General features: G+C 48.3%; 1 protein-coding gene across 3 annotated transcripts in view; it reads right to left on the minus strand.

The window, feature by feature from the left end:
* Positions 1 to 3,964: 3,964 nt before the first annotated feature.
* LOC134350969 (fibroblast growth factor receptor 1-like) overlaps positions 3,965 to 24,764 on the minus strand; it is a 220,464-nt gene continuing 199,664 nt past the window's right edge. For all 3 annotated transcript variants that reach the window (XM_063056900.1, XM_063056899.1, XM_063056898.1), the window contains 8 exons: positions 19,621 to 19,742; positions 18,643 to 18,753; positions 15,934 to 16,124; positions 13,086 to 13,208; positions 10,770 to 10,840; positions 9,668 to 9,805; positions 8,121 to 8,226; positions 3,965 to 7,254 (listed from right to left, as the gene is read on the minus strand). In XM_063056900.1, the coding sequence (XP_062912970.1) occupies positions 7,078 to 7,254; positions 8,121 to 8,226; positions 9,668 to 9,805; positions 10,770 to 10,840; positions 13,086 to 13,208; positions 15,934 to 16,124; positions 18,643 to 18,753; positions 19,621 to 19,742 (1,039 nt within the window). In that variant the 3' untranslated portion in view covers positions 3,965 to 7,077. The remainder of the gene's footprint in view (positions 7,255 to 8,120; positions 8,227 to 9,667; positions 9,806 to 10,769; positions 10,841 to 13,085; positions 13,209 to 15,933; positions 16,125 to 18,642; positions 18,754 to 19,620; positions 19,743 to 24,764) is intronic.

Genomic DNA, 24,764 nt, shown 5'->3' on the forward strand with positions numbered 1-24,764 from the left:
ATAATACCCTGTGACTCAGGCAACATCCTGATGATCCCTCTGCAAAGCCTTCACACCTTTCCTGTAATGCAATGAACTCCTAATGTGATCTAGCCAAAGTTTTATACAGCAGCAATGTAACATCCCAATGTTTGTACCCAAAGCCCTAGACGATGAAGCCAGTTATGCTGTATGCCTTCTCTAGCACTGTCTGCTAGTGTTGCCCCTTCCAGCAACTTACACCCAAAATCTCTGTTCATAATTCTCCTCGGGATCCTACCATGTACTTGCCTCTTTCATTTGCCTTCCCAAAGTGCAACACCTTATACATGCCTAGATTAATTGCCATCTGCCATTTTCCTGTCCTTTATTTCCAACTGAATTGTTCAAATTTGCTGTTACTATACCGATAGCTGGTGTCAAGATGGTTGTTGTGATGCGTCTAGTGTGGTGGTGTAGTGGGTTAGTGCTTGTTGCTCTCGCTTTCAGCTTCCGCCGCTGTCTCGCAGTCTTGTGAAAAGGAGAGCTGACCGTGGAAGTCTCTCCCTGCCAGTACATATCCTCTCCAACAGCAAGCCTCAGGTAGTGACTCATTGCTGGCCACACATGGAAAGTGAACTCCTCTCGGACCCAGGATGAACTACAGAGGACGGGGAGGAGGCCTAACCCCTGCACACGTAGCATGCAGGCCCATTGGTGTGTGGACACACCCTGGTGCTCCTAAACCAGATCCTCAGCTATGGGTAAATAGATCCACTGCCTTGTGGGCAGCCTCGGGAGAGACAATGGCTACGGGAGTAAATCCAGAGTGGAGCCCGTAAGGCGGCTGGATATCACCCAGCAGCTCCTACAGCCAAGCCGGTGCCAAACATATTGCTTCATAAGCTTTCCTTTGGACTACACTGGTGAGGTCGAGAGGGGGATCTTGACGACTGGGCATCTCAGGATCTCCATACCTTCCGCCCAGGCTTGTGATGATGACGATCATCACCCATTGACCATCTGGACAGACAGATGCCAACCACCACCACATACCAACAGCTGTTTGAATTGGGCTGTGATTTGGATAACTACCAATTCAGGGCAGAAGGCATTCCGAGAGAGAAAATCCATATCAGGTTGGGGTTGTGAGGGTGAACTTTGTACCGAGTTTCAGTAGCTGTTTCTGTTAATTCTTCCCAAAATACACAATGCTCTTTTGACTGATTTGACTACATGCCTGTTTTGAGGATGAGTTCCCAGCAAACCCTCACCACAGTTATCAGTTCAACAACGTGGCAAGAAACAAGAGACTATAAGACAGAGGAGTAGAATTAGACCATTCAGCCCATTGAATTTGCTCCGCCATTCTATCATGTCTGATTTATTGTCCCTCTCAACCCCATTCTCCTGCTTTCTCCCCATAACCTTTGATGCCCTGACTAATCAAAAACTTAACCTGCACTTTAAATATACCCAACCACTTGGCCTATACAGCCAGCAGTGGCAATGAATTCCAGATTCATCACCTGTCCAGCATGGATAGTCCTAGATTCCTATATAGGAAACTTCCTCTCCACATCCTATGTATCCTGAGATCCCTTTTGTTCTTCTAAACCCTAGTGAGTACATGTTGTGAAGGCCCTGGTCTCCCACACGCTCTAGACAGAAGCACTGTAAAAAGCTCGACAGCTGTTGGACCGAATGTGGGACATTCTGCATATGAAACAGCATCTTCACCCCATCCTCGAGGCGAGCCGTTTCCATCTTAGGACTGATGGGGCATCAAGTAGTGAAGAGCAGACAGCTAGAGGCATTCAGTGGGTCAAGCAGCATCCGTGGAGGCAGAAGGACAGTTTATGCCTTGGGTTGGGATGTAGGGTCTCAATCTAAATTGTTGACCATTCCCTTGCCTCTATGTATGCTGCTTGACCCACGGGGTTTTTCAGCTGTTTCCCGTTTGTTCTGGATTCCGGCATCTGCAGTCTGTTATCTCCAGTCCACAATGGACATCATTCTGTTCCCAACCGAGACTCAGTGAGCTCTTAGCTGTGTGGCGTTCATCTGGCAATGTATTCCCAGGTCAATTAGAAGGCTTTATCAGAATCAGATTTATTGTCACTGACATGTGACGTGAAATTTGTCCTTGCAGCAGTACAGTTTAAAGACATAAAAATCTGTAAATTACAAAAATAGTGCAAGAAGGGAATAATGAGACATGGATTGTTCAGAAACTCAAATGATGGCGGGGAAGAGGCTGTTCGTAAATTGTTACAGGCTCCTGTACATCCTCCCCCCACTGCAGGTAATACGGAGAGCACACCCAGGACAGGTAGGGTCCTTAATGATGCAAAGTATTTCCTGAGGCACGGTTTGTTGAAGATGTCCTTGATGGTGAGGAGGGTCGAGCCCATGATAGAGCTGGTTGTGATCCTGTGCATTGGAGGCTCCATACCGGGCAGAATGCTCTCCACCATACATCTACAGAAATGAGTAAAAGTCTTTGCTGACACACCAAATCCCCTCAGACCCCTAAAGTAGACCCAGTGGTATGCTTTCTTCATGATTACATCAATGTGTTGGGTCCAGGATTGTTCCTCTGGGATGTTGACCCTCAGCAACTTGAAGCAGCTCACCCTTTCCATTACTGACCCCTCGATGAGGACTGGTATGTGTTCTCACGACTTCCCCCTACTGAAATCCATAATCAAGTCCTTGGTCTTGCTGATGCTGACTGTGAAGTTGTAGTTGTGACACCACTCAAACCGTTGATCTACCTCACTCCGAGGATTGTAACAAGAGCCAGGAGCACCAATCTGCCACCCATTTATTTCAGTGTGGCCACAGGGTGGAGAGCTGTTATGTGCTGCTTGACAACCTGTGGTTCCCCTGCAGTGTGACTGACCATAACACAGATCAAACATCTCCTGCCACCCGACTAAGCACGCAGATGGATGGCTGGGGTGATCCTGACCTCAGTGATCATCCTAGCGATTACTTCCAGCCCCGATGGACTTCAGACCCGCCAACGTGGCTGACTTTTGACTGAGTCCTCAGTTCTGGGGTGAGTAGGAATGGACAATAAATTCCTCTGGCATTTCAGCAGAAGCCAATCCCCTGGAGGTGCTCTGTTGCTGTAGTTTGTTACTGATCCACAGTACAGCAGTGAGCACACAAGACCAATCAGGATCACATCAGTCCCGATCTGGGACACTCCCCATCCCTGCTCAAATGATAGTGGAAGAGCGGTTGTTTTCTCTGGAAATCTCTGAACCTGACCTACAGTGGTAAAGTCTGACCACAGGAATTAATGTACCAATGAATGTTTAAGTGATTGAAAACAGCCCAAATGAAGGCAGTGCATCCTAATCACCCCCTCCCTTTCTCCAAGACCTTCCGTTGCCTGTTTTGCCAGGTCATGTCTTGGATACGATTTCACTGCAATGACAAGCCTTGAATGAGAGGACGAGTGAAGTAGCTGAGGTCCAGGTGGGTTGGGGGGGAAGGGGGCAGTAGTGGTGGAGAAGTCCATGGGGCTGGACTGGTTGGTTCTAGGAACCAGGTGGACTTGGGTTCCTGCTGAGGGCAGAGTCCATCACTCCCTGGGTATGCGGCCATCGGGAAGGGGTCAAAAGTCAAAAGTTAAAATCACAGTGGCACACGAGGATCCTCAGTCCATGCTAACCCATTGTAGATAAAATCCGTCAGTCCCATTCCCCCAATCTCACTTAAGGGCCCAGCACGTTAACTCCCCCTTCGATCCCCAGTTCCATCCACAGTCCGATTCACCCGATCCTCGGAGTAGGTTCCAGCTAATCAACATCCCACAGCCAGTCGGCCCCAGCAGACCCCAAGGCTGCTGAGAGGGTCAGGGGTGGTGCAGGCCCTGTTGTCCTGTCACACACACAGCAATGAGGAGGCAGAGGCAGGAAAAACAGAGGGGGAGCAACGAATCAGACAGTAAACAGAACAGAGAAACCAAAAAGGCAAATAAAGTGTTAAAAGGAATTTAATCATAGAAGGGTAAATATGAGAATAACTACAGGTCAATTTTAAACCTTGTAAACATTTATAAAATGGGAAAAAAAACATTTCTTTTTTTTAATTAAAAAAAGCAATAAATTAGGCAATAGTTTTTCTCATGCACACACAGCCTGGTCAGGGGCAGTACACCTTGAACTCACCGGCCACCGTGAACCCGCAGACAAGGACGGCCCTCTGCGGCCTCACCTGACACCAGCCTGCCTGCACCCACACAAGTGGCCCCCCCCCGCCACCCTCCGTACAACAGAGTGGCTTTCACGCTGCCTGTGAGACGTACACCAGCCGCACCGGAAACGTCGGCACTTTGAACACTCGGACAAAGAACTTCCACTGCCTGGCCCCCAGCCCGTTTACAACCTCACCGCTGACACCCCCACACACCACCTTTACCTCAGAAAGTCCCCTGCCATCCCAAACACCTGCTAGATGCAGACGAACATGGTGTTATGAGGTCAGGGGTGAATGAATCCAAGTACATTCATGAGTGAAAATAGAGCCTTTATCATGAAGGCAGGGGTCTACATTAGTGGGCAAAGAACACAAACAGTAAGAGAGTCTTTTTAAAAAAAAACACACACACAAGCGTTGTCACCCAGAATGTTCTAGATGGCTGAAGAAAATTAATTTGCACCTTTCAAAATAAGCTCCATAAGGAAAGGCTTGTGGGGGATCTAAATGACCAATGGCAAGCATCCACCCTGTGGGCCAAATGGTCACCCCACCCCAGCGCGAGGTTCCGTGCTCCCTCAAGCTGAACCTGTGAACGTGAGTCTGACAGAAGTGGTAATGGGGCTGCAATGCCTGGCTGTGAAGACAAGATTCGTAAAAGTGACGCTGCGGAGGGGCAGCCGTTTACAGAAGTAGCTCTGACCGCTCTCCCCCATCCCCAGGCACTGATCACAGTGCAGACCCCGGTCAGTCTGGGGGTGGGCTAACACTTGCTGTGGTACACACACACACACACACACATGCAACTTGACCTACTACAGCCACGTACACCGTTCCCATTCACACGGACCCCGCTGCGTTCTCTACCCACTCCCTGACTAAGAAGTTTAGCTGCCAACATTCTCGGAGGCTTTAACTTAATTTCCCTCGGCTGGCGACTAAGAAAGGCAAGTGGTCTCCAGGCTGTACAACAGCTGCGGTGAACAGCAGCGCATGTTATTGCCTGCAGAAACGCAGTAAGGTCACTCCTTTGGAGAGGCAGACCGAGGACGATTCGATTACTGGGACCGTGCCCCCCTGGGGTGCTGTGATTGATGCGAAGACCAACATTTCTGCTGATGGGGGTGGTCCAAGGCAGGAGTGAAATTTGGATACCCTTTTACGTGTGTGTGCAGGGGCAGGGGGGTGGGGGAGTGGCATGAGGAACTCTTCAGCCATGGCAAGCACTGGTTCATAGTCTGAGACTGATAGGTTTGTGTAAACCAATGGTTTCAGGCATTAAGGGCGAGGCAGCTGTTCAGAAGTTGACAATGGATCAACTGTGGCCTCATTAGAAGATGGGACAGGCCGAGAGGCCGCGCCTGAACCTTTCACAACCTGGGAACCTGGGGGACTGGGGCAGATCAACCTAAACCTGCTGACTGCAGGGATGGGGCAATGTCTGAGTAAATACCAGCCGATGCTTGTGTTGTTTGGTGTCTGATGGGAAGTGGTGTCTGCCTGGTGGAGCAGTATTGGGGGGAAGAGGATGGTGGTCACCAGGGTGATGTGTGGGGGCTGGGTACGGCTAGAGATCAGGTCACCTGGGTGAGGTGTGTGGGAAGGGGAGGAGGTCAGCCCAGGGGAGGGGAAAAGATCAGCACAGAGTGAGAGGGGGTGGTCAGCCCTAGTTTGGCACAAGAGTTGAAGCTGATTGACCTCCACAGTCACTGCGGCGACCAGTCTACCATCAGGGAAAGGACAAATCCACCCCCCTCACAAGAGAAAGATTTTCCTAGAAAACCGCTGGAGAGCCGGCTGAGAAGTGGCACGGTCAGTGTGGAGTGGTGGGAGAGGGGGAAGGGTACAGATGGGGACAGGGGGGTGTGACGGACAGGGGCTGGGGAAGGGGTATGGATGGAGGCTCGGAAGGGATGGTCAGGAGGTAGGAGACGGAGCTGGGAGTGGGAACGGACTGGAGATGGGATAGAGAGTCTGGAAGGGTCACAGGAAGGAGATGGGAGGGGGAAGGGATGGGATAGAAGGTACAGATAGGAGTTGAGAAGGACTGGACTGCAGATGCTCCTTGGGCTATCTTACTGGTCCATACCATCTTGGGCAACGCAGTCCTGGCCAGTAGTAGAAAGATCACCAGACCAAGACCCAGTGACCCAACAGTGAAGCCAGCCCGCAATCCCAGGACTGACACGCTGTTCCACCACATCACAACTTCATTACCCTAGCCTTCAGCAGCAGGTAGGACGAGATCTTCATACCCTCCTCTGTGAGAACAGGGAGAAAAGCCTATGAGCTGCACAAACGCACGAGACAAGCCCACTCTTCCAGGAGGATCACGGTAATCTGCAGCAACAATATTCTGGCAACAATCTTGTCAACTTTACAAAAAAAATTCATGTAAATATATTTATATTTATACATATTTGGCCATATTTACAAGGCGTGCTCCCTCATCATCTGCACTCATGTTCCTGCCTTTTAGCTCTCTCTCCCCAAAGCAACACATCTCCGAGCCACGAGTCCCCTGCTGCCCCACTTCAGAGACGGGGCTGTGGGTACAGTGCATCTCCCCCATGCCCACCCGAGGGGTGGGGAACAGGTGGGGAGTGGGAGAGAGCAGGCAGATGATCTACTCCGCTGGGCTGTTGTCTGGTGCCAGTCACTGTTAAGCCCAGGAAGGTCCCGACTGACGTTCACCCAAGGAATGGCTCATTTCTTTGTCTTTTGTATGCAGTTGTCGATCGAGAACAGTGAGCAGCCCCAAAGGACAGTAACCACCAAACGGACGAGGCTGCCGTACGCACGGGTGTGTGCAGAGACACCAGTTCGGACTCGTCGATTGGTGCGATTGGTTTCATGGAATGATGTCCTGGGGGAGTTCTGCTCCACCAGATCCAAGGGGCCCCACCTTTAATGCTTCCTCTTCAGGCCCCCGTTGGCATGTCCTGGGTACTTCGGGAGGCACGGCTCCTCGGGTAGGGGGTCGTGGGAGAAGACTGAATCTTCGCCGGAGGAGCAGGTGGAGCTCCTGGTGTCCGGGAAGCTGGGGGAGTACTGATCCAGAGACACCGACAAGTCAAGGTACTCCTGCAAAGTCAACAGACAAAATAAATCGTGAGCAGAAACTCTGAATGACCCTGACCAGCCAGGCTCTGAAAACCTCCGCTGGGATGTCTGGTGCGCGGGGCTTTTCTGAAGTGGGTTGGCTGCGAGCAGCAGCCTCTATGTACTTTTAACCACCACCACCTCTCTGTAAAATGCTTTCTATCGACTTCTTTCACGGCTGCATAGTTAAGCGACGAGCCTGCTTAATTTCCTTTCCCAAAACCAAATATTATTTCAAGGAACTTGGGAAATGGAAATCTTCCTAGAGTGTCGGGGTTAGGTACAGACATTATGTGCCTTCTGTACTCTCCTGAGCTTCCAAAAATCCTGCAGGCTCGTTGCCTTTGGGATATTTCCCTTTGAGCCTCAGACCGTACTGCCCATCAGCAGTGCCCCAAGGCACTGAGGCTTAGAGGAATCAGGTCCTTATTCTGTTACAGAAGTAGCTGTTTAATACCTAAGCAGGTAGAGTAGAGGACGTTAAGGTTCCTCATTAATTAGTATGCAAGAGAATCAGAGAACTGAGAACCATGTGAGGTGTAACAGGAAAAAAGACAGGGTAACGCATTCTACACTTCCCATGGGATACACCAAGGGTATCTTTGCAAAGGGGGGGGCCCCCAAACGGGAGAGGATCTGGCCACTGCGGAGATCATCTGTTTGCTCTCCCATTACCAGGCTGGCGACCAGCAGGAACCCGAGCAGTTCAGGGATGGGACAAGGGTCAGCCATGTCCAACCGCGGCCGGGCATTAAGTCACATGTCAGGCACGGGCTCAGGAGGGGGCGCACGTTCCCGGAAGGGTGACTCTTCCCCCCCCCCCGCCTCCTCGGCCCCCGCGCTCTCACCTGATTTGACGTCATCGCCAAAATCCTGTCCAGGTCTTCGACCAGCTGCTTGAAGGTGGGGCGCTGGGAGGGCATGACGTGCCAGCAGTCCCTCATCGTCATGTAGCTGGGCAGGGAGAGAGGGAGGCAGCTCAGTTAACAGCGACCCGTGAACGAACAGTGCATCCCCAAGCAGGAGCCTCAGAGAAGAAGGCACTTGATTTAAATTGTGACGGTATCCCTGAAAGGCCTTACTGTTAAACTGGATTCTGTAATGGATGTTCTCAGGTCGTTAGGGAACCAATTTAATGAGGAGGGTTAAGAGGGAACCACTGCGAGAGGGGCTGCGTATTGATTTTGTCACTTCTACCAAGATAGAGTGAAAAGCTTTCGTTTGCGTGCTATCCGGACAGATCACACAAAGCACTTTGAGGTAGAAAGCTGTTACAGGTAGAGTGCAGGGCAGGCAGGCAAAGTGCAAGGGCCACGGTGAGGTAGACCGGGAGATCACAAGCTCATTTTTAATGCCTGAGAAGCTTGTTCAAGGGTCTGATAACAGAGGGATAGAAGGTGGTACATCTTACTCCACCCTCCTTCCCCCTCACCTGGTCTCACCTACCATCCGCCAAACTTGTACTCCCTCCCCCACCAACCACCGCTTCTGGCTTCTGCCCCCTCCCATTCCAGTCCCAATGAAGGGTCTTGACCCAAAATGTTGACTGATTATTCATTTCCACAGATGCTGCCTGACCTGCTGAGTTCTTCCAGCATCCTGCGTGTTGCTCTGGATTTCCGGCATCTGCGGAATCTCGGGAGTTTATGGCCTGGTGGCTCACACTCTCAATCTTTTGTATCTTTACCCAAAGTGGTGGTGGTGGGGGGGGCACGGTTGGGGGAGAGGGGAGAAGTGCAAATAACCACGTGAGGGAACCGCTCTCACGGAGAATGTAAAAGCAACGATGTAATGCGAGGCTCCACGAGGCACTGGTGAGGCCTCGGAGTACTGCGAGTAGCTTTGGGTGCCTTATTTAAGAAGGGATGTGCTCATGTGAGGGTTCAGGAGAATGATTCTGGGAAAGAAAGGCTTATTGTATGAGGAACCACTGATGTCTCTGGACAGTGTGTTTCCTATTGTGGGGGAGTCTAGGATCAGAATAGAGAGACGCCCATTTAGAATGGAGATGAGGAGAAATTTCTTTAGCCAGAGGGCGGTGAAACTGTGGAATCCATTGCCACTGGTGGCTGTGGAGGCCGAGTCATTGGGTATAATAAAGACAGAGATTGATAGGTTCTTGATTAGTCAGAGTGTGAAAGGTTACAGGGAGAAGGCAGGAGAATGGGGCTGAGAGGCAAATGGATCTGCTGTGATGAAATGGTGGAGCAGACTCGAAGGGTTAAACGGCCTAATTCTGTTCCTATGTCATATGGTTTTATGGTCTGTCTCCCTGGAAGGGCCCGCTTTTCAGCAGACCTTCTACACCCCCGCCACCTGGGAGTGTATGGGTCTCCAGAGGGACTGTGTCAGACCCCTCCTCACTAGCGGTCGAGGCCCCACTCTCTTTACTCACAGCTCCTGGGTGCAGTTCGAGGGCTTGTCCATCCGGTGCCCCTCCTTCAGCAGTTTGAAGAGCTCTTCCACGGGAATGCCAGGGTACGGCGACCCCCCCAACGTGAAGATCTCCCATAGCAGCACCCCGAAAGACCAGCTGGCGAGCAGGAAGAGTTGGGTTAGCAGGCAGACAGTTATTGAGCAGCTCCTCCCCTGGCAATTATCTAGACAGATCTGGCTGGGCCCCTGAAAGCCGGGTGGGGGGGGAAAGAGCAACTCCAGCAGTAGGAGCACTCTGCTTGCTCGGGGAGGAGCAACTGAGAAACGCTGTTGGCTTTCAGCTGGCTGTTCCCCCGAACATGGGCCTGTCCGCTTCTCCAGAGTCTCACCCTCCCAATCCTCAACACCTCCTCCCCACTGGGCATTTGAGATGGAACAGCAGCTCCCCCCACACCCCTTCACCGATCCCCATGGTGGGCACTACTCAGAGTACAGATACGTCACTGCCCCTGGACTCCTTCAACCCTGACCACACGGTTTGGTCACGCGCCAGCTTCCCTGCATCATCGTAACTCCGTGAGTCAAACGGCCCCCCTCCTATTGTGAAGTGTGCTGGCATGTAATTGCTGGAAGTGCACTGCCAGCTATCAGAGCCTAGATGGGCTGAACAGCCCCTAGAGCAATCCCATTAGCTCCGATTCTCCCTCAATTCCAGCAGCTTTCTCAATACTTCTACCACCTGCCTAAAACACAAAAGCAACTAACGTGCACGATTAATGCCTTTGGGATGTAGGAGGAAGCTGGGTCACCTGCACAACACCCACATGGTCACCGGGAGAACGTGCGAACTCCACGTAGACAGCGCCTGAGGTCAGGATTGAACCCGGGTCCTTGGAGCTGTGAGGCAGTGGTATTTTATTTTTAGCAACACTGCCACTCTGCCCCCTCGCTGTCCATCTCTATGACAGCCACCTTAAGCTCTCCCTCTTTTCAGAGGAACTGTTAGCGCCTGGGGTTTGGTCACAGAGCAGAACACACTCTCACTGGTGGTAGGTCTCACCGTCTACCATGCAGCCAGGGCTACACCATCACCTGCGGGCAGGTCAGACGCCTGTACTTACACGTCACTCTGGTGAGTGTAGATCCGGTCGAACAGAGCCTCTGGGGCCATCCACTTCACAGGGAGACGGCCCTGGAAAACAAAGGTGAGACTAAAAGGTCATCTTTAGTCTCACATACATTTCAGCACCCAGAGCCACAAAAACAGAACACAGCAAGCTGGCAGCCGGCAGCGGCAGAGAAAGACTTAACGTCTCAAAAACACAGAGCAGGAGGAGGCCACTCGGCCACACAAACTGGTCCTGTCAATTGGGCGAGGCGAGAATGTGTCTGATCTGCTCTTGGCCTCAGCTCCACTTTCTCTCTATGTCCCTTTACCGTTGGCCCCAGAGTCCCTCTAGCTGAGAGCGGTCAATGACTCCATCTCCACTAGGGTGGAGGATTCCGAAGATCTGGAGAACATTCTCATCTCTGCCTGAAACTGGTGACTACACATTCTGAAACTACACCCCCGGTCCTAGATTCATCAGCATAGTTCCCTCTAAGCTGTGCGCGTGCACACGCGTTTTTCAACCAGTGCACAAAGGAAATTAATGTGCGCACAAAAGGTTAGCTACCAAAAATAATGTAGTAATTAATAATTATACTTATTGAAAATAATCTTTTAGCTAAGTGTTTCTGTTAACTAGTTAGTCGGTTTTTCAAATACCACAATGCACGTCACTAATTTATGTCACCTCACCTTTCCTGTTCTGGTTTGTACAGCTGCATTACGGCGACAACTATCTCTGGCGGACAGTGTTCATATCGTAAAGTTTACAAAGATCTGTTTCAAATCCTGTAGATAGCTTACTAAGTTTTTATTGAAAAAAATATTGATTCGCTATGTCGAATTCAAAAGAAGCGAAGGGCGGGAAGAGCAAAAGAACTGCAAATTTGTTTAAAGTTGAATGGCTTAACAAAATAGTAGAAGCTGCTACACCGAAAGCTCATGAGGTCATGAACGTTCATCTACGAGAAGTACTTATGTATGATTCAGAAACTGGAGTTATCCGTTTGTATTGTCGTGATGCGAAAGTTGCTGGAGAATTTGCTAGTGGAAAGAAGTGGGATGATATTTGGAAACTTGACTTTTTGAAGCGTCATTTGGCAAGTAAATCGCATTTGGACAGTGTACAAAAGCTCAGGCAACAGAACCCGTCGTTACCTGTTACAGGAGTGCTACGCATGTTACAGTTGAGTGCAGATGAGCAACAGCGAAAACAATCAAACCCACAGGAAGTCAAAATTGAGCTACAAGAATAGTCAGCTTTTGACTTCTCCGCAATTGCAGATTGTGACTTCACATTTGGCGATGAACAAGTTAATGCCTAATGTCTAAAATATGATTTTCTAGCTGAAAATACTGTAATAGTTTAATGATTTCAAATTTTCCATGCAAGAAAAAAATAAATCCAAACTGATTTCAAACTTTGCTCAAATGGTGGCATTTGTACTTCAAAATGAACAGTTTTGCGACCTTGCATAGTTGATGGACATTGGGGGAACCTTTCTTGTGTCTAGTGCGGACTGTGAGCGAGGTTTTAGCCTAATGAATCAACTCAAAAACAAGCTGAGAAAACGTTTAGGTGAATGTCATTTGGATATGTTAATGAGAATCAAAAGCTATCAATTGGATGGCAGTTCTATCAGTCTAGATAGAGTTTACAAAGAATGGGTAAATGCCAAAGACAGGAGAGAGAAAAAAATAACTGAGTGACTTAAATATGTATGTTATTTTGTTGTTATTCTGTGCAGTTTTATGTCAAATATTTTGTAAACCTACATAAACTGTGCCACGTGTGCATTCAGTGCACACATACTTTAGTCACAGGAAAAAAGTTTGCACAACATAAGATTTCTGCGCACACTGACTACTAAAAATTAGAGGGAACATTGATTCTCATCTCAGCATCAGAATCCTAGTTGCTTCAATAAGCTCGGTTTTCATTGTTAGAAACTGCACCGAGTAATCAGCACATGGAGAGTAACCGTTCCTCTTAAAACAAAGCCCTGTGAGCTACCTCCAGTGCAAGTGACCACTCCTTAAGGAGCCTGCAGATGTGAGAGGGGAGAGATTACACAGGGAGGGGACACAAAGAGGAAATTTTACCAGTGGATCCTTTGGTAGCATTTGTAAGTAGCCCCCCCCCCCCCCGCTTCTCAAGGGCAGTTAGGAGTGGGAATAAATGCTGGACTTGCCAGCAGCTCCACGCAGTGCAGAATGAACAAGAAGCAGCAATAATCGCAAGTTGTTCTGATGGTTGTTTACTGGACAGAAGGGACCTGCCGGTGGACATTAGCCAGCTCCCACCACCCCGTGCCAACAGGACACTCACGTTTGTCGTCTTCTTGTAGTAATCGATGTGATGGATGTCTCGTGCCAGCCCGAAGTCGGCAATCTTCATCACGTTTTCTTCCGTCACCAGCACATTTCGAGCTGCCAAGTCCCGGTGTATGCACTGCAGAGAGGAAAATCTCCCGTCACCCATGGCAACCGTGGACTTGATGACCCTTGCTCTGAACCAGCGGAGGCGACACTTCCACCGCAAAAGAACTAGAAACAGAAGGCCATTTGGCCCTCACAGCTTGTTCCCACTTTACAAGAGCAAGGCTGAATCTTCCACCGAACAATGCACCTTGCTGACCAAACCCCATTACCCCTTACACACATTATCACGTCATCTTCACAGATTTATGGATTTTTGCTAAAATGCCACTCAATGCTTGGGGTACACCATTTCTCGTTGCACTGAATGGCCTACTGTTCTCCGTACAAAGGAACACTTTACAGCTAAAGCTGCATGATGCATTCTATGTCTAGCCTTGCTTCTATGTAATTTTGTTTCACAGGATGCTTTCCAGGAACAAATCCCTTCTGCAAATTGAAGAATATCTGCTTGAGCGAGAAAATCCCGGAGATCCACAACCCTTTGCTGAGAAATTCTTCACTTAGATACAGAACACTTTGAAACCTCACCTCCTGCCTCTAGAAGCACTAAAAACTGTGACTGTTTCAACCTAAAATCCAGACGCACTTTCCAGTCAGTCTCTCCGCTGCATTCCCTCGAGGCAAGTAAATCCTTTATGGAGTCCAAGTCAGTATACAGTACTCCAGATGTGGTTACACCAATGCTCCACATAAATCACTCTCACTAAACATTAGCAATAAAGAATCACATACAACCTGACTGCTAATTAGGGGCAGTACCCAATGTTGACTCTTGTCTGAGTTCCAGCTTCCCTCGATCTCTCATTGTGTAAAAAAAACATTTTGCTGTTTTCCTGTTCTTACCAAAGAGTATAATGGCACTTTTCTCTCAACTTGATAGATTAATGGGTCAGACAGCAACTATACTAACATACCTTGAATTTCCCAGACATAGAGCGCCCAGCACAGCATGCTGGCATGAGGGAGGCCTTGTTGAGTGACTGGGCAAAGTCTCGGCAAAAGCAGTTTAATGTGGGGAAATCTGAGGCTGTGTGTTTTGGTAAGAGGGATCAGAAAGTGGATAATTATCAACATGGGGAGACTGCAAGTGAGTGAAGTTCGGAGGGATCTAGGTGTTTCAGTGCATGAGTCAAGCTGGCAAGCAGGCCCAACAGACAGTTCAAATGGCAAATAGCATGCTGGCCTTTATTGCAAAGGAGTTGGAGGTCATGAATAGGGAGGCTGCATTACAGTTGTACAGGGTTGGTGAGGCCACACTTGGAATACTGTGTAGAGTTTTGGTCACCTTACCGAGAAGCACTGGAGGCTGTCCAAAGGAGCCCAACTCTTGGGGTGAGAGGGTTGCCCTGTCAAGAAAGGCTGGACAGAGGGTCTGTTCTTCTTGAAGTTTAGAAGAATGAGGGGATGACCTTATTCAAGCACCCAAGATCCTCAGGGAGCTGGACAGAGTGGATGCTGGGATGTTTCTCCCAGTGGAAGAGCCACGTACAATGGGATGTAGCTATCAGATAAGGGGCTAGTAGGGTCATTTAAATTTGGGGTGTGTACGAACTTTTTCTCCCAGACAGTAGAAAATCTGGAATTCTCTACCTCCAGATGGTGAATGTCATAACATTCTTTAATACATTAAAGGTGAGAGATAAATATTTGAAAGGTTGAGGAACTGAGTATTATGATGAACTGATGTAGAAGAGGAGTTGAGACTAGCACTTATCACTCAACCTAACGCAAAATGCCTCCTGTGCATGCATGCAATGAATGCACTGCATTATTATATACTGAACACATCTCCAAGTCCCTCCTCATATAACAAATTGCCTAGAACCAGGGCATGCCCAATTAAACTGACACAAGGAGGAATTTCTTCTCTCTGAATGCTGCCGAGCTTTGCAATGCATGATTTATAATGTGGAGAAAAGTGTCTTGATTCAGTTTAGCAGAAGAGTTCACACTTTCGACCCAGCAATTTCCCCCTCGTTGTCACTGTGGACTGACCCATCCTTTAAACCTTGAATATGCTGACCTGACGTGTACACCAGGGCGAGGGACACAAGGTACTTGAGCCCAGCTTACCAACTGAAACCACATGGGACCTGATGACGACTCTCAGGATATCTTGTACGTTCAAATCACAAACTAGGGAGAATCTGCAGATGCTGGAAATCCAAGCGACACACACAAAATGCTGGAGGAACTCAGCAGGCCGGGCAGCATCTATGGAAAAAAAGTACAGTCAACGTTTTGGGCCGAGACCTGTAGAAGGGTCTTGGCCTGAAACGTTGACTGTACTTTTTTTTCCTTAGATGCTGCCTGGCCTGCTGAGTTCCTCCAGCATTTTGTGTGTGTTGCTTGGCTTGTACGTTGTTGGGATGGGGCCAGGCTGGGCTGGGCCTCTTCAATAAATCTGCTACTGTTTTGAAGAGTGTGTGTGTTGAAAATATTGTATTATGTGGACATCTATCCCACTGTTATCAAACTCATGAACTGACTGCTTGTATGATAAGATGGGCTCTTGGCCTCACGATCTACCTCATTATCATCTTGCGCTTTTTCCAGTAGCTTTGATACTTAATGATCCAGTCTGAATGCAAGGTGGCCTTCACTGTACCTCGGTACTTGTGACAAGAATAAAACAAATACACCGGCCATTTCCTCTTTACCTTTAAAGTATTCTGCTTTATATTTGTTGCAGAGTTTAGTGAAACTAACGTTAAACATACAGCAGGAGCTCGTACCTTTTTCGAGGCCAGGTACTCCATACCCCTGGCCACCTGATAAGCACAGGACACCAGGTCCTTGAAGGAGAGCTGCTCTACAGGCACGTGGGAAGGGTTATAACAGTACTCCATACCAGGTGGGCGTCGGGCTCGTAGGTACTCACGCAGGTTCCCTTTGGAAGCAAACTCAACAATAACGTAGAGCGGACCTGCAGAGAAACATCAAAGTCAAACAAACACACTGACTGGGAGCAGGAGTAGGCACTCGGTCACTGGTCTGCTTTGACATTCAGCAAGATTGAGGTTGATCTGACTGTAACCTCAACTTGGCATACATGCCCACCCCTGGCAACTCCTTGCCCAAGAAACTTTCCTCAGAATTAGGCCATTTGGCATATTTGGACCCTTTGCAAAAGCATTCCAAAGCCCCAAGACCCTCAGAGAAATTTCATCCCAGTTTTAAAAGAGCAATATTTATTTTTAAAGTGACCCTACTTCTAGATTCTTGTGCAAGAGGAAACGTCATGCTAATATCTAGAGTCCAGATCTCTCAGGAATGTGTTTCAAGCAAGCCCTTTACCATTTTTCTAAACTCCAGATTCCTATCCTTTTCCTTCCATCCTTTCCTATCTTTCCCACAGGAAAGTCTGTCAGTTCGTAGTACTAATCTGGGAAATCTTCCTTGAATGGCTTTTGACACACTGACATCCTTTGCTAAGTAGAGAAACCAATACTGTGCATGAGCCTCCAATTGGCAGGTGCAATTTCGTGCAGACAAGTGCGAGGTTTTGCAATGTGGTAGGACCAAACAGGGTAGATCTTACACAGTGAACGGTAGGGCACTGAGGAGTGCGGCAGAACAAAGGGATCCAGGAATACAGGTCTACAATTCATTGAAAGTGGCGTCACATGTAGATAGGGTGGTAAAGAAAGCTTTTGGCACATTGGCCTTCATAGTTCAATCTATTGAGTACAGGAGTTGGAATGTTATGCTGAAGTCGTATAAGACACTGGTGAGGCCTAACTTGGAGGAATGTGTGCAGTTTTACTCACCTACCTACAGGAACAGGCCCTTCGGCCCACAATGCTGTGCTGAACCAAATAAATTAGTAATCAAATGGCTAACTAAATTAATCTCTTCAACACACACAAAATGCTGGAGGAAGTCAGCAGGCCAGGCAGCGTCAATGGAAAGGAGTACAGTCGCTGTTTCTGGCCGAGACCCTTCATCAGGACTGGAAAAAAAGATTCTCTTGTCCATATCCCTTCATTTTCCTCACACTGATGGGCCTATCTAAATGTCTCTTAAAAGTCCCTAATTTATCTGCCTCTAGCACCACCTGCCAGCCACCCACCACTCTCTGTGTAGAAAACTTGCCCCTCACATCACCTTAACCCTCTCACCTTTTCGACACTTCAAGCCTTGGAAAAAGATACTGTCTGTCTGTCTACTCTACCCGTGCCTTTTTTTAAATCTTATAATCTATGTCCGATAGAGATCTCCCGTCAGCCTCCACCGCTCCAGAGAAAACAATCCAAGTTTGTCCAACCTCTCATTACTGCCGATGCCCTCTGACCTTGATGCTCATCTCTCTGAGATGGGACTCGTACCTACAACCTACTGCCTCAGAGCCAAGTGGGCAGCCTGCTGATCTCAGATGCCCTCTGTCCCAAACTCCACCCCCCCCCACACCTCAATATGTGTTCTTTCCTCACCTCAGCTGCTGAGGCCCTGGCCTCACCCCTCTCTACCCCTGCTCCAGCAGCTCCACAGCTCTCCAGTCCACAGTGTTCCTCCAGCTCCAGCCCCTTACCCCCGACATTCTTCCACTTTGTCACTGCAGCCTGAGCTCAACCTGAACCTCAGTCACCTCCTGCTCCAAGACGCACCTTAATAAAACCCAATTCATGACCATGTTAAAACTCACCCAAACTAATGCTACTTGTGGTTCACTCAGCTTGGTTTGATAAGCTCCTGCAAAGCGGTTCATGATGTTTTATCTTCTTAAAGGCTTAACATAAAATATCCCGAAACGAGCTTGAGATATCTTGTGTGATACACTAGATAACCTGCACAGACAAGGTCTAGCAAACAGTAGATTCAAGCCCGTTCTTGTTCAGCTGCAGTCTATCTGGTGAAAGTGTAGAGTTGATGTTCCAGGAATCAGACCCAGTGACGATAAACATCCAGAAATATATTTCCTGATATCTGAGTCTGATGGGAAGGGCAGAAGCCTGAAGGTGGGGGTTGACCCTTGCACCTGCTGACCCCGACCTTCTGGGCTGTAGAGGTGACGGGTCAGGGAGGGGCTGTCACAGTCGCCTGGATGAGTAGCTGCAGTGCTCCCAGCAGCCACTGTGTGGCGGTAGCGGGGTGAGTGAGAGTATAGGATGCCATCTGTATGCAAGTGGTCCCATCCTAGACAACCCTTTGCTGTGCCCCACAGTTGCACAGTCTCCACTGAAAGGATGACACAGTGAGAGGAAATAAAATGGGAGGGTCCTGAGGAAATGTCATCCAGGAAGCAATCAACACCTTAGGTAGGGAGGAAAGAAAGCCTTTAAGAATATTCAGAATTTTAATCAATAGGTTAATGGGATTGTTGTTATGTGCTGCACAAAACCATGAACCATACAGGAGTGGTTTAGCTGGGGTGGTGATGGTGTAGTCATTGCATTGGATGGGAGCCAGTCTGGATTGGGAAGCACCCCTTGAGTGGTACACACCATCCTGAGTGCAGGCTCCCAGTAGGTTAATGATGTTCTTGTGCTTGCCAATCATCTTCATCATCTCCATCTCCGAGATGAGGTCCGAGAGGTCCTTCTCTGTGGCATCGGCTGTACAAAGAGAGAAATGAGAAGAGGATGAGTCCGTCGGCCAGAAACTCCAGGCAAATGTCTCAGGGGGCAGATGGACTGATGCCCACTCAACCTGGCATAGGGCAAACCCAGCAGTGACAGGGAGCAGGGCAGAGATTCCAGCAACATTCCCACTATTCCCCACCTCACATCCTACACGGCGAAGGTTCACCAATCTCTTCCAAAATTCTCCTTGCTCTGTTTTTGACGTATTTTTATGCGATGCGGATGTCACTGGCAAAGCTGGCATTTCCCACCCATTCCTAAATGCCCTCTGAACAAGGGAGGCACACCGGTGTCCCACGTACATCAGCACTTACGGCAAAATGGGTTGTTGTATCGATGATCAACTCAGTCCGAGGATGTGCAGTGGAAAGCCATCAAGTGTTGCCAGGTTTCTGGCACCAATGTACCATGCTCGCAACTTACTAACCCTTACTAACTCGTATACCTTTGGAATGTCGGAGGAAACCCAGGCAACCACGGGGAGGACATACAAACTCCTTACAGAGGGGCAACGGGAACTGAATCCCGATCACGGGTGCCGTAAACCGTAAGTCAGCCGCTATGCTACTGTGCTGCCGGTATTGGCACAGTTCATTACCGTTTGCACACTGATGGTCAGCCTTAGCTCATTTCTATAATTTTTCATAAAATTCTATTGTATTTCTTTTTTCCTGTATGTGCCTGCAAGTAAGTGAATCTCAAGGTGTTTATGGTAACAAATACATACTCTGATGATAAATTTGCATTGAATGACAATCTGCCACCTCCATGGTCACTGTTACGGTGTGGCAGTCAGTGATTTTCTGAGAGTAGAGGTGTCTGGGATGGGCTGGCACTCACCTTTCAACATTTTGACGGCTACAGTGACCGGTTTGCTGGGCTTCTCCTTGTCGATGCCAACGGTTTCTCCCATCACCACCTGCCCAAAGCAGCCTTCGCCAAGCGGTTTACCCAGGGTCAGCCTAGGGGGTGATATGCAGGAACACACGGAGGTTGAAGTGTCGGCAGACGAGCCCTGCTGAGTAACCGGTGCCACGTTTACCCACCCACCCCACGCCGCGGCGGCAGAGGAGATCAAAGGCACAAGGCAGCCGAGATTGGGGGAATTGCAGAGAAACAGCTGGCTCCTATGCCAGGTCACGAACTCTGGGGAATAGGACGCACCACATCACTGGATTGGGAAGCAGGGCACCACTGACGTCCAAGAAACCTTTCACCAAAACATCACACGGAGATGTGAAATTAATGATAAAAGGCTCTCACACTTCAGTCTCCCAGTTCTCTTTGGATCAGGAGTTCCCAACCTGGGTCTACGGGCGCCTTGCTTAATTGTACTGGTCCATGGTATAAAAAAGGTTGGGAACCCCTACTCTGGATGTTCTACACAGTAGCGTAATCCAAATAATATTTTGCTTTATGAACAACTTTCTTCTTTACCTTCATACCCACTTGACTATCTCCCTCTCTGGATTGCTTTTGCTCGTCTCCTAGGAAGCCATTGCAGCATTTAGCACTGGCCCCATTTCCAGCCAACCACAGGGGAGTAGAACGAAGGAAAACAGGAGTAGGCCACTTGGTCCTTCAAGTCTTCATTGACTATGATGATGGCTGACCCGCCCCAGTGTTCTAGTTCCCCGACGACAAGCATTCCGTGATCTTTGAAAAAACACCCTCACTGATCTGCCCTCGGCACCTTCTGGGTTAGAAAATTCTGGAGATTCAACCCCCTCCCCACCCCATGGTAAGAATTTCTGTGCATCTCAGTTTTAACTAACTGCTCCTTCTTTACAACAATGTCCCCTTCTGCAAGACTCTCTCAACTAACCGCATGCAGTTCTGGTCTCCCCACCTGCGGAAGGACATACTGGCTTTGGAGGCGGTGCAGAGAAGGTTCACCAGGTTGATTCCAGAGATGAAAGAGTTAGACTATGAGGAGAGATTGAGTCGCCTGGGACTGTGCTTGCCGGAATTCAGAAGAATGAGAGGAGATCTTATAGAAACATATAAAATTATGAAAGGGATAGATAAAATAGAGGCAGGAAAGTTGTTTCCACTGATAGATGAGACTAGAACTAGGGGACATAGCCTCAAGATTCGGGGGAGTAGATTTAGGACAGAGATGAGGAGGAACTGCTTTCCCCAGAGAGTGGTGAATCTGTGGAATTCTCTGTCCAATGAAGCAGTGGAGGCTAATTCAGTAAATATATTTAAGATAAGGTTGGATAGAATTTTGCATATTAAAGGAATTAAGGGTTACGGGGAAAAGGCAGGTAGGTGGAGATGAGTCCATGGCCAGATCAGTCATGATCTTATTGAATGGCGGAGCAGGCTCAACGGGCCAGATGGCCGACTCCTGCTCCTATTTCTTATGCTCTTATGTTGTCATGATTCCCACCAGGATATAAACATGTTTCAATAAAATCACCCCTCGTTCTCCTTAACTGCAAGGAGTACAGATCCAACTTCTTTCATTGTTTGTGCATAGATGTGACAATTTTCTCATCCCAGATATTAGCTGAGTCTTTCTCTTTTGGATCAGCATGTTGTTTTTCAGACAATGGGACCAAAACTGTGCACGATACTCCGGGTGTGACTTCAGCAACACCCTGTACAGCTGGAACCCAACCCCCTCCCACCCCCCGCCCCGTACATAACCTCCAATCCATGAAAAACCAACATGTCATATACCCTAATTATTCGGAGCAGCCGGCTAACTTCTGCATTACACCCTCTAAAATTGCAACAACAATATTTCTAAACTCCAACCCTCCTGCAAATAAAGACCAACACGCCACTTGCCTTTGCAAGCACTTGCTGCGTTGGTCATTTATTTGTACAAGAACAGCTAGACCCTCTGTACTTCACTTGTTTGCAATGTACCTCCTTCTATATAATAGTCTGTCTTCTGAAATGCCTGACCTCACATTTTCCTACATTAAAATCTGTTTGCCAAGTTGTCACCCACTCAATTCAATTTATTTATATCCTGTTGTGGAGTCCAAGTATCCTCACAGCTGCATGTCCTCCCATGAGGTCTATGTCAGTGGCAGACTTGGATATATTAAACTCTACCCTCTCGCCCACATCATTAATGTAAATAGCAAATCACCGAGGGCCAGGAACTGATCCACTAATTACATTCTTCCACTCTGAAAACAACATATATATAATGGCTCTCTGTATCCAACTTCAAATGGCAACACATTCCCACAGCACCTTGGTGCTACAATCTCCTAGATCAACCTTTTATGAGGCATCTTGTCAAGAGTTCTGGAAAACCGACTACAATCTAAATATGGTAACACACACAAAATGCTGGAGGAAGTCAGCAGGCCAAGCAGCAACTATGGAGAAGAGTAAACAGTCGACATTTCAGGCCAAGACCTGAGCCCTGATGAAGGATCTCAGCCCGAAACGTTGACTGTTTACTCTTTTCCATAGATGCTGCCTGGCCTGCTGAGTTCCTCCAGCATCGTGTATGTGAAAAGTTTAAGAATAAGGGGTAGGCCATTAAGAACGGAGTTGAGGAAAAACTTTTTCAGCCAGAGAGTGGTGGATATGTGTAATGCTCTGCCCCAGAAGGCAGTGGAGGCCAAGTCTCTGGATGCTTTCAAGAAAGAGATGGATAGAGCTCTTAAAGGTTATGGGGATAAGGCAGGAACTGATTGTGGATGATCAGTCATGATCACAGTGAATGGCGGCGCTGGCTCAAAGGGCCAAATGGCCTACTCCCATACCTATTGTCTATTGTGTGTTGCTTTGGACTTCCAGCATCTGCAGATTTTCTCACGCTTGTGAAGCTATCTATGGGTTCTCTCCATCAGTTCAATTTGTATTTGTGTAGAACTTCTGAAGATTTGTCAAGAAAGATTTAGCTGGTATAAAGCCACATTGATTTGATTACAGTAAGTTTTTATTGTTATTTAGCTATACAGCGCAGAGAAGGCCCTTCGGCCCCTCGATCCATGCCGCCCCAGCAAACCCCCGAAAAACGCAATTAATCCGAACCTAATCACGGCACAATTTGCAATGACCAACTAACCTACTGACTGGTACGTCTTTGGACTGCGGGAGGAAACCGGAGCACCCTGGAAAAACCCATACATTCCACAGGGAGAATGTACAGATGGCGCCGGAAGCGAACTCTGCAACGCCCCGAGCTGTAACAGCGCTGCGCTGAACGCTATGCTACCAAGGCGCCCTTTTCTACTAACTATACTTCGTCCTTGATTATAGACACCAGTACCTTGCCATTAACAGATGCCAAGCTAACAGGCCTATAGTCAGCCGCTTTTGGTCTCCAGCCCTGCTTGAACAGGAGGTCACAACTGTGGTTTTCTCAATCTGTTATTCCCCCCAGGAGTTACTGAGCTCTGCAAAACTTCATCCAACAGCTCTACTACAGATGCAACCACTTCCTTCAAAACCCTTGGGTGCCAGCAATCCCCTTAGTTATCCCAATTCCTTGTGTTAAGACTGTAAACAAGTCCTTCCCAACTATTTGAAACCAGCCTATCTGCTATTTTTGAGATACTGGCAGCATCCTCCATTAGGTACTGACTTACCAGACATCTCCTTTTATTAATTTTCCTGTCTCACCATCCAGGACTCCCAACACCAACCCCAGCTACCCACTTTCTATTTTTATTTATCTTGTCAGTTTTCTTACACCATCAATTTACGTTTTAGCCCTGCAGCCACACCCTGCTGGCTCCTGAGAAATTCTCAGCCCTCTAGTCTACCACCAATCTATAATCTCTCGTTTCCGATTTAGCATTTTTCTTGATCCCCGCCCTCCCTTGTTAAGTACGGATTGTTATTTTACTCCCGAAACTTCTCTTTCAAATCGGGATAAGTTTCTGCTGAGTCTAGGGAGCAACCTGAATAAATATCTGGCACTGCCTCACCTTTGAGCCCCCGGTGTGAAGCAGGGGGTGCTGTGGGCACTGAAATAAGTCTCCAAAAGCGCAAACTATGGTGTGCAGCGGAGGAGGCAGCCAAGAAGAATGATGCACAGAATGTCACATGGTTGAGACAGCTGTTTCAGCTGGATTTTATCAGCTGAATTTCGGTACATGAAAAGTAAACAGCAGTAAGTTTTGTCGTGCAAAGAGCTCCAAGTATTTGGAATAATCAGGCAGTGGACGTTGAGAGGCAGCTGGATGGTTTAACTGAGGAGATGGATGGTTCTGAAGCACATTTGATGGAGAAAAAAGGGTTTAACACACTCACTCAATGCCAATTCAGTCTGTAAGTCCCATCTGGGGGCCCAAGACATTCAACTTTTAATACCCCTCACAATAAATTCAGCATTTAACATCCTCCAAGTACACCCTGCATCTAAGACCCTCCCAATATATCCTGCATTTAACCACCTCCCAACATATCCTGCATTTAACACCCTCCCAATACATCCTGAATTTACCTACCCCCAATACATCCTGAATTTAGCTACCCCCAATACATCCCGCATTTAACACCCTCCCAATACATCCTGCACTGACCACCTGCCTGATACATCCTGCATTTAACACCCTCCCAACACATCCTGAATTTACATAAAAGTTGCTGGTGAACGCAGCAGGCCAGGCAGCATCTCCAGGAAGCGGTGCAGTCGACGTTTCAGGGCGAGACCCTTCGTCAGGACTAACTGAAGGAAGAGTGAGTAAAAGGGATTTGAAAGTTGGAGGGGGAGGGGGAGATCCAAAATGATAGGAGAAGACAGGAGGGGGAGGGATGGAGCCAAGAGCTGGACAGGTGATAGGCAAAAGGGATACGCGAGGATCATGGGACAAGAGGTCCGGGAAGAAAGACAAGGAGGGGGGGACCCAGAGGATGGGCAAGGGGTATATTCAGAGGGACAGAGGGAGAGAGGGAGAAAAAGGAGAGTGAGAGAAAGAATGTGTGTATAAAAATAAGTAACAGATGGGGTACGAGGGGGAGGTGGGGCATTAGCGGAAGTTAGAGAAGTCAATGTTCATGCC

Source organism: Mobula hypostoma, chromosome 8, assembly GCF_963921235.1.
Source record: "Mobula hypostoma chromosome 8, sMobHyp1.1, whole genome shotgun sequence".
Lineage (NCBI taxonomy): Eukaryota > Metazoa > Chordata > Chondrichthyes > Myliobatiformes > Myliobatidae > Mobula > Mobula hypostoma.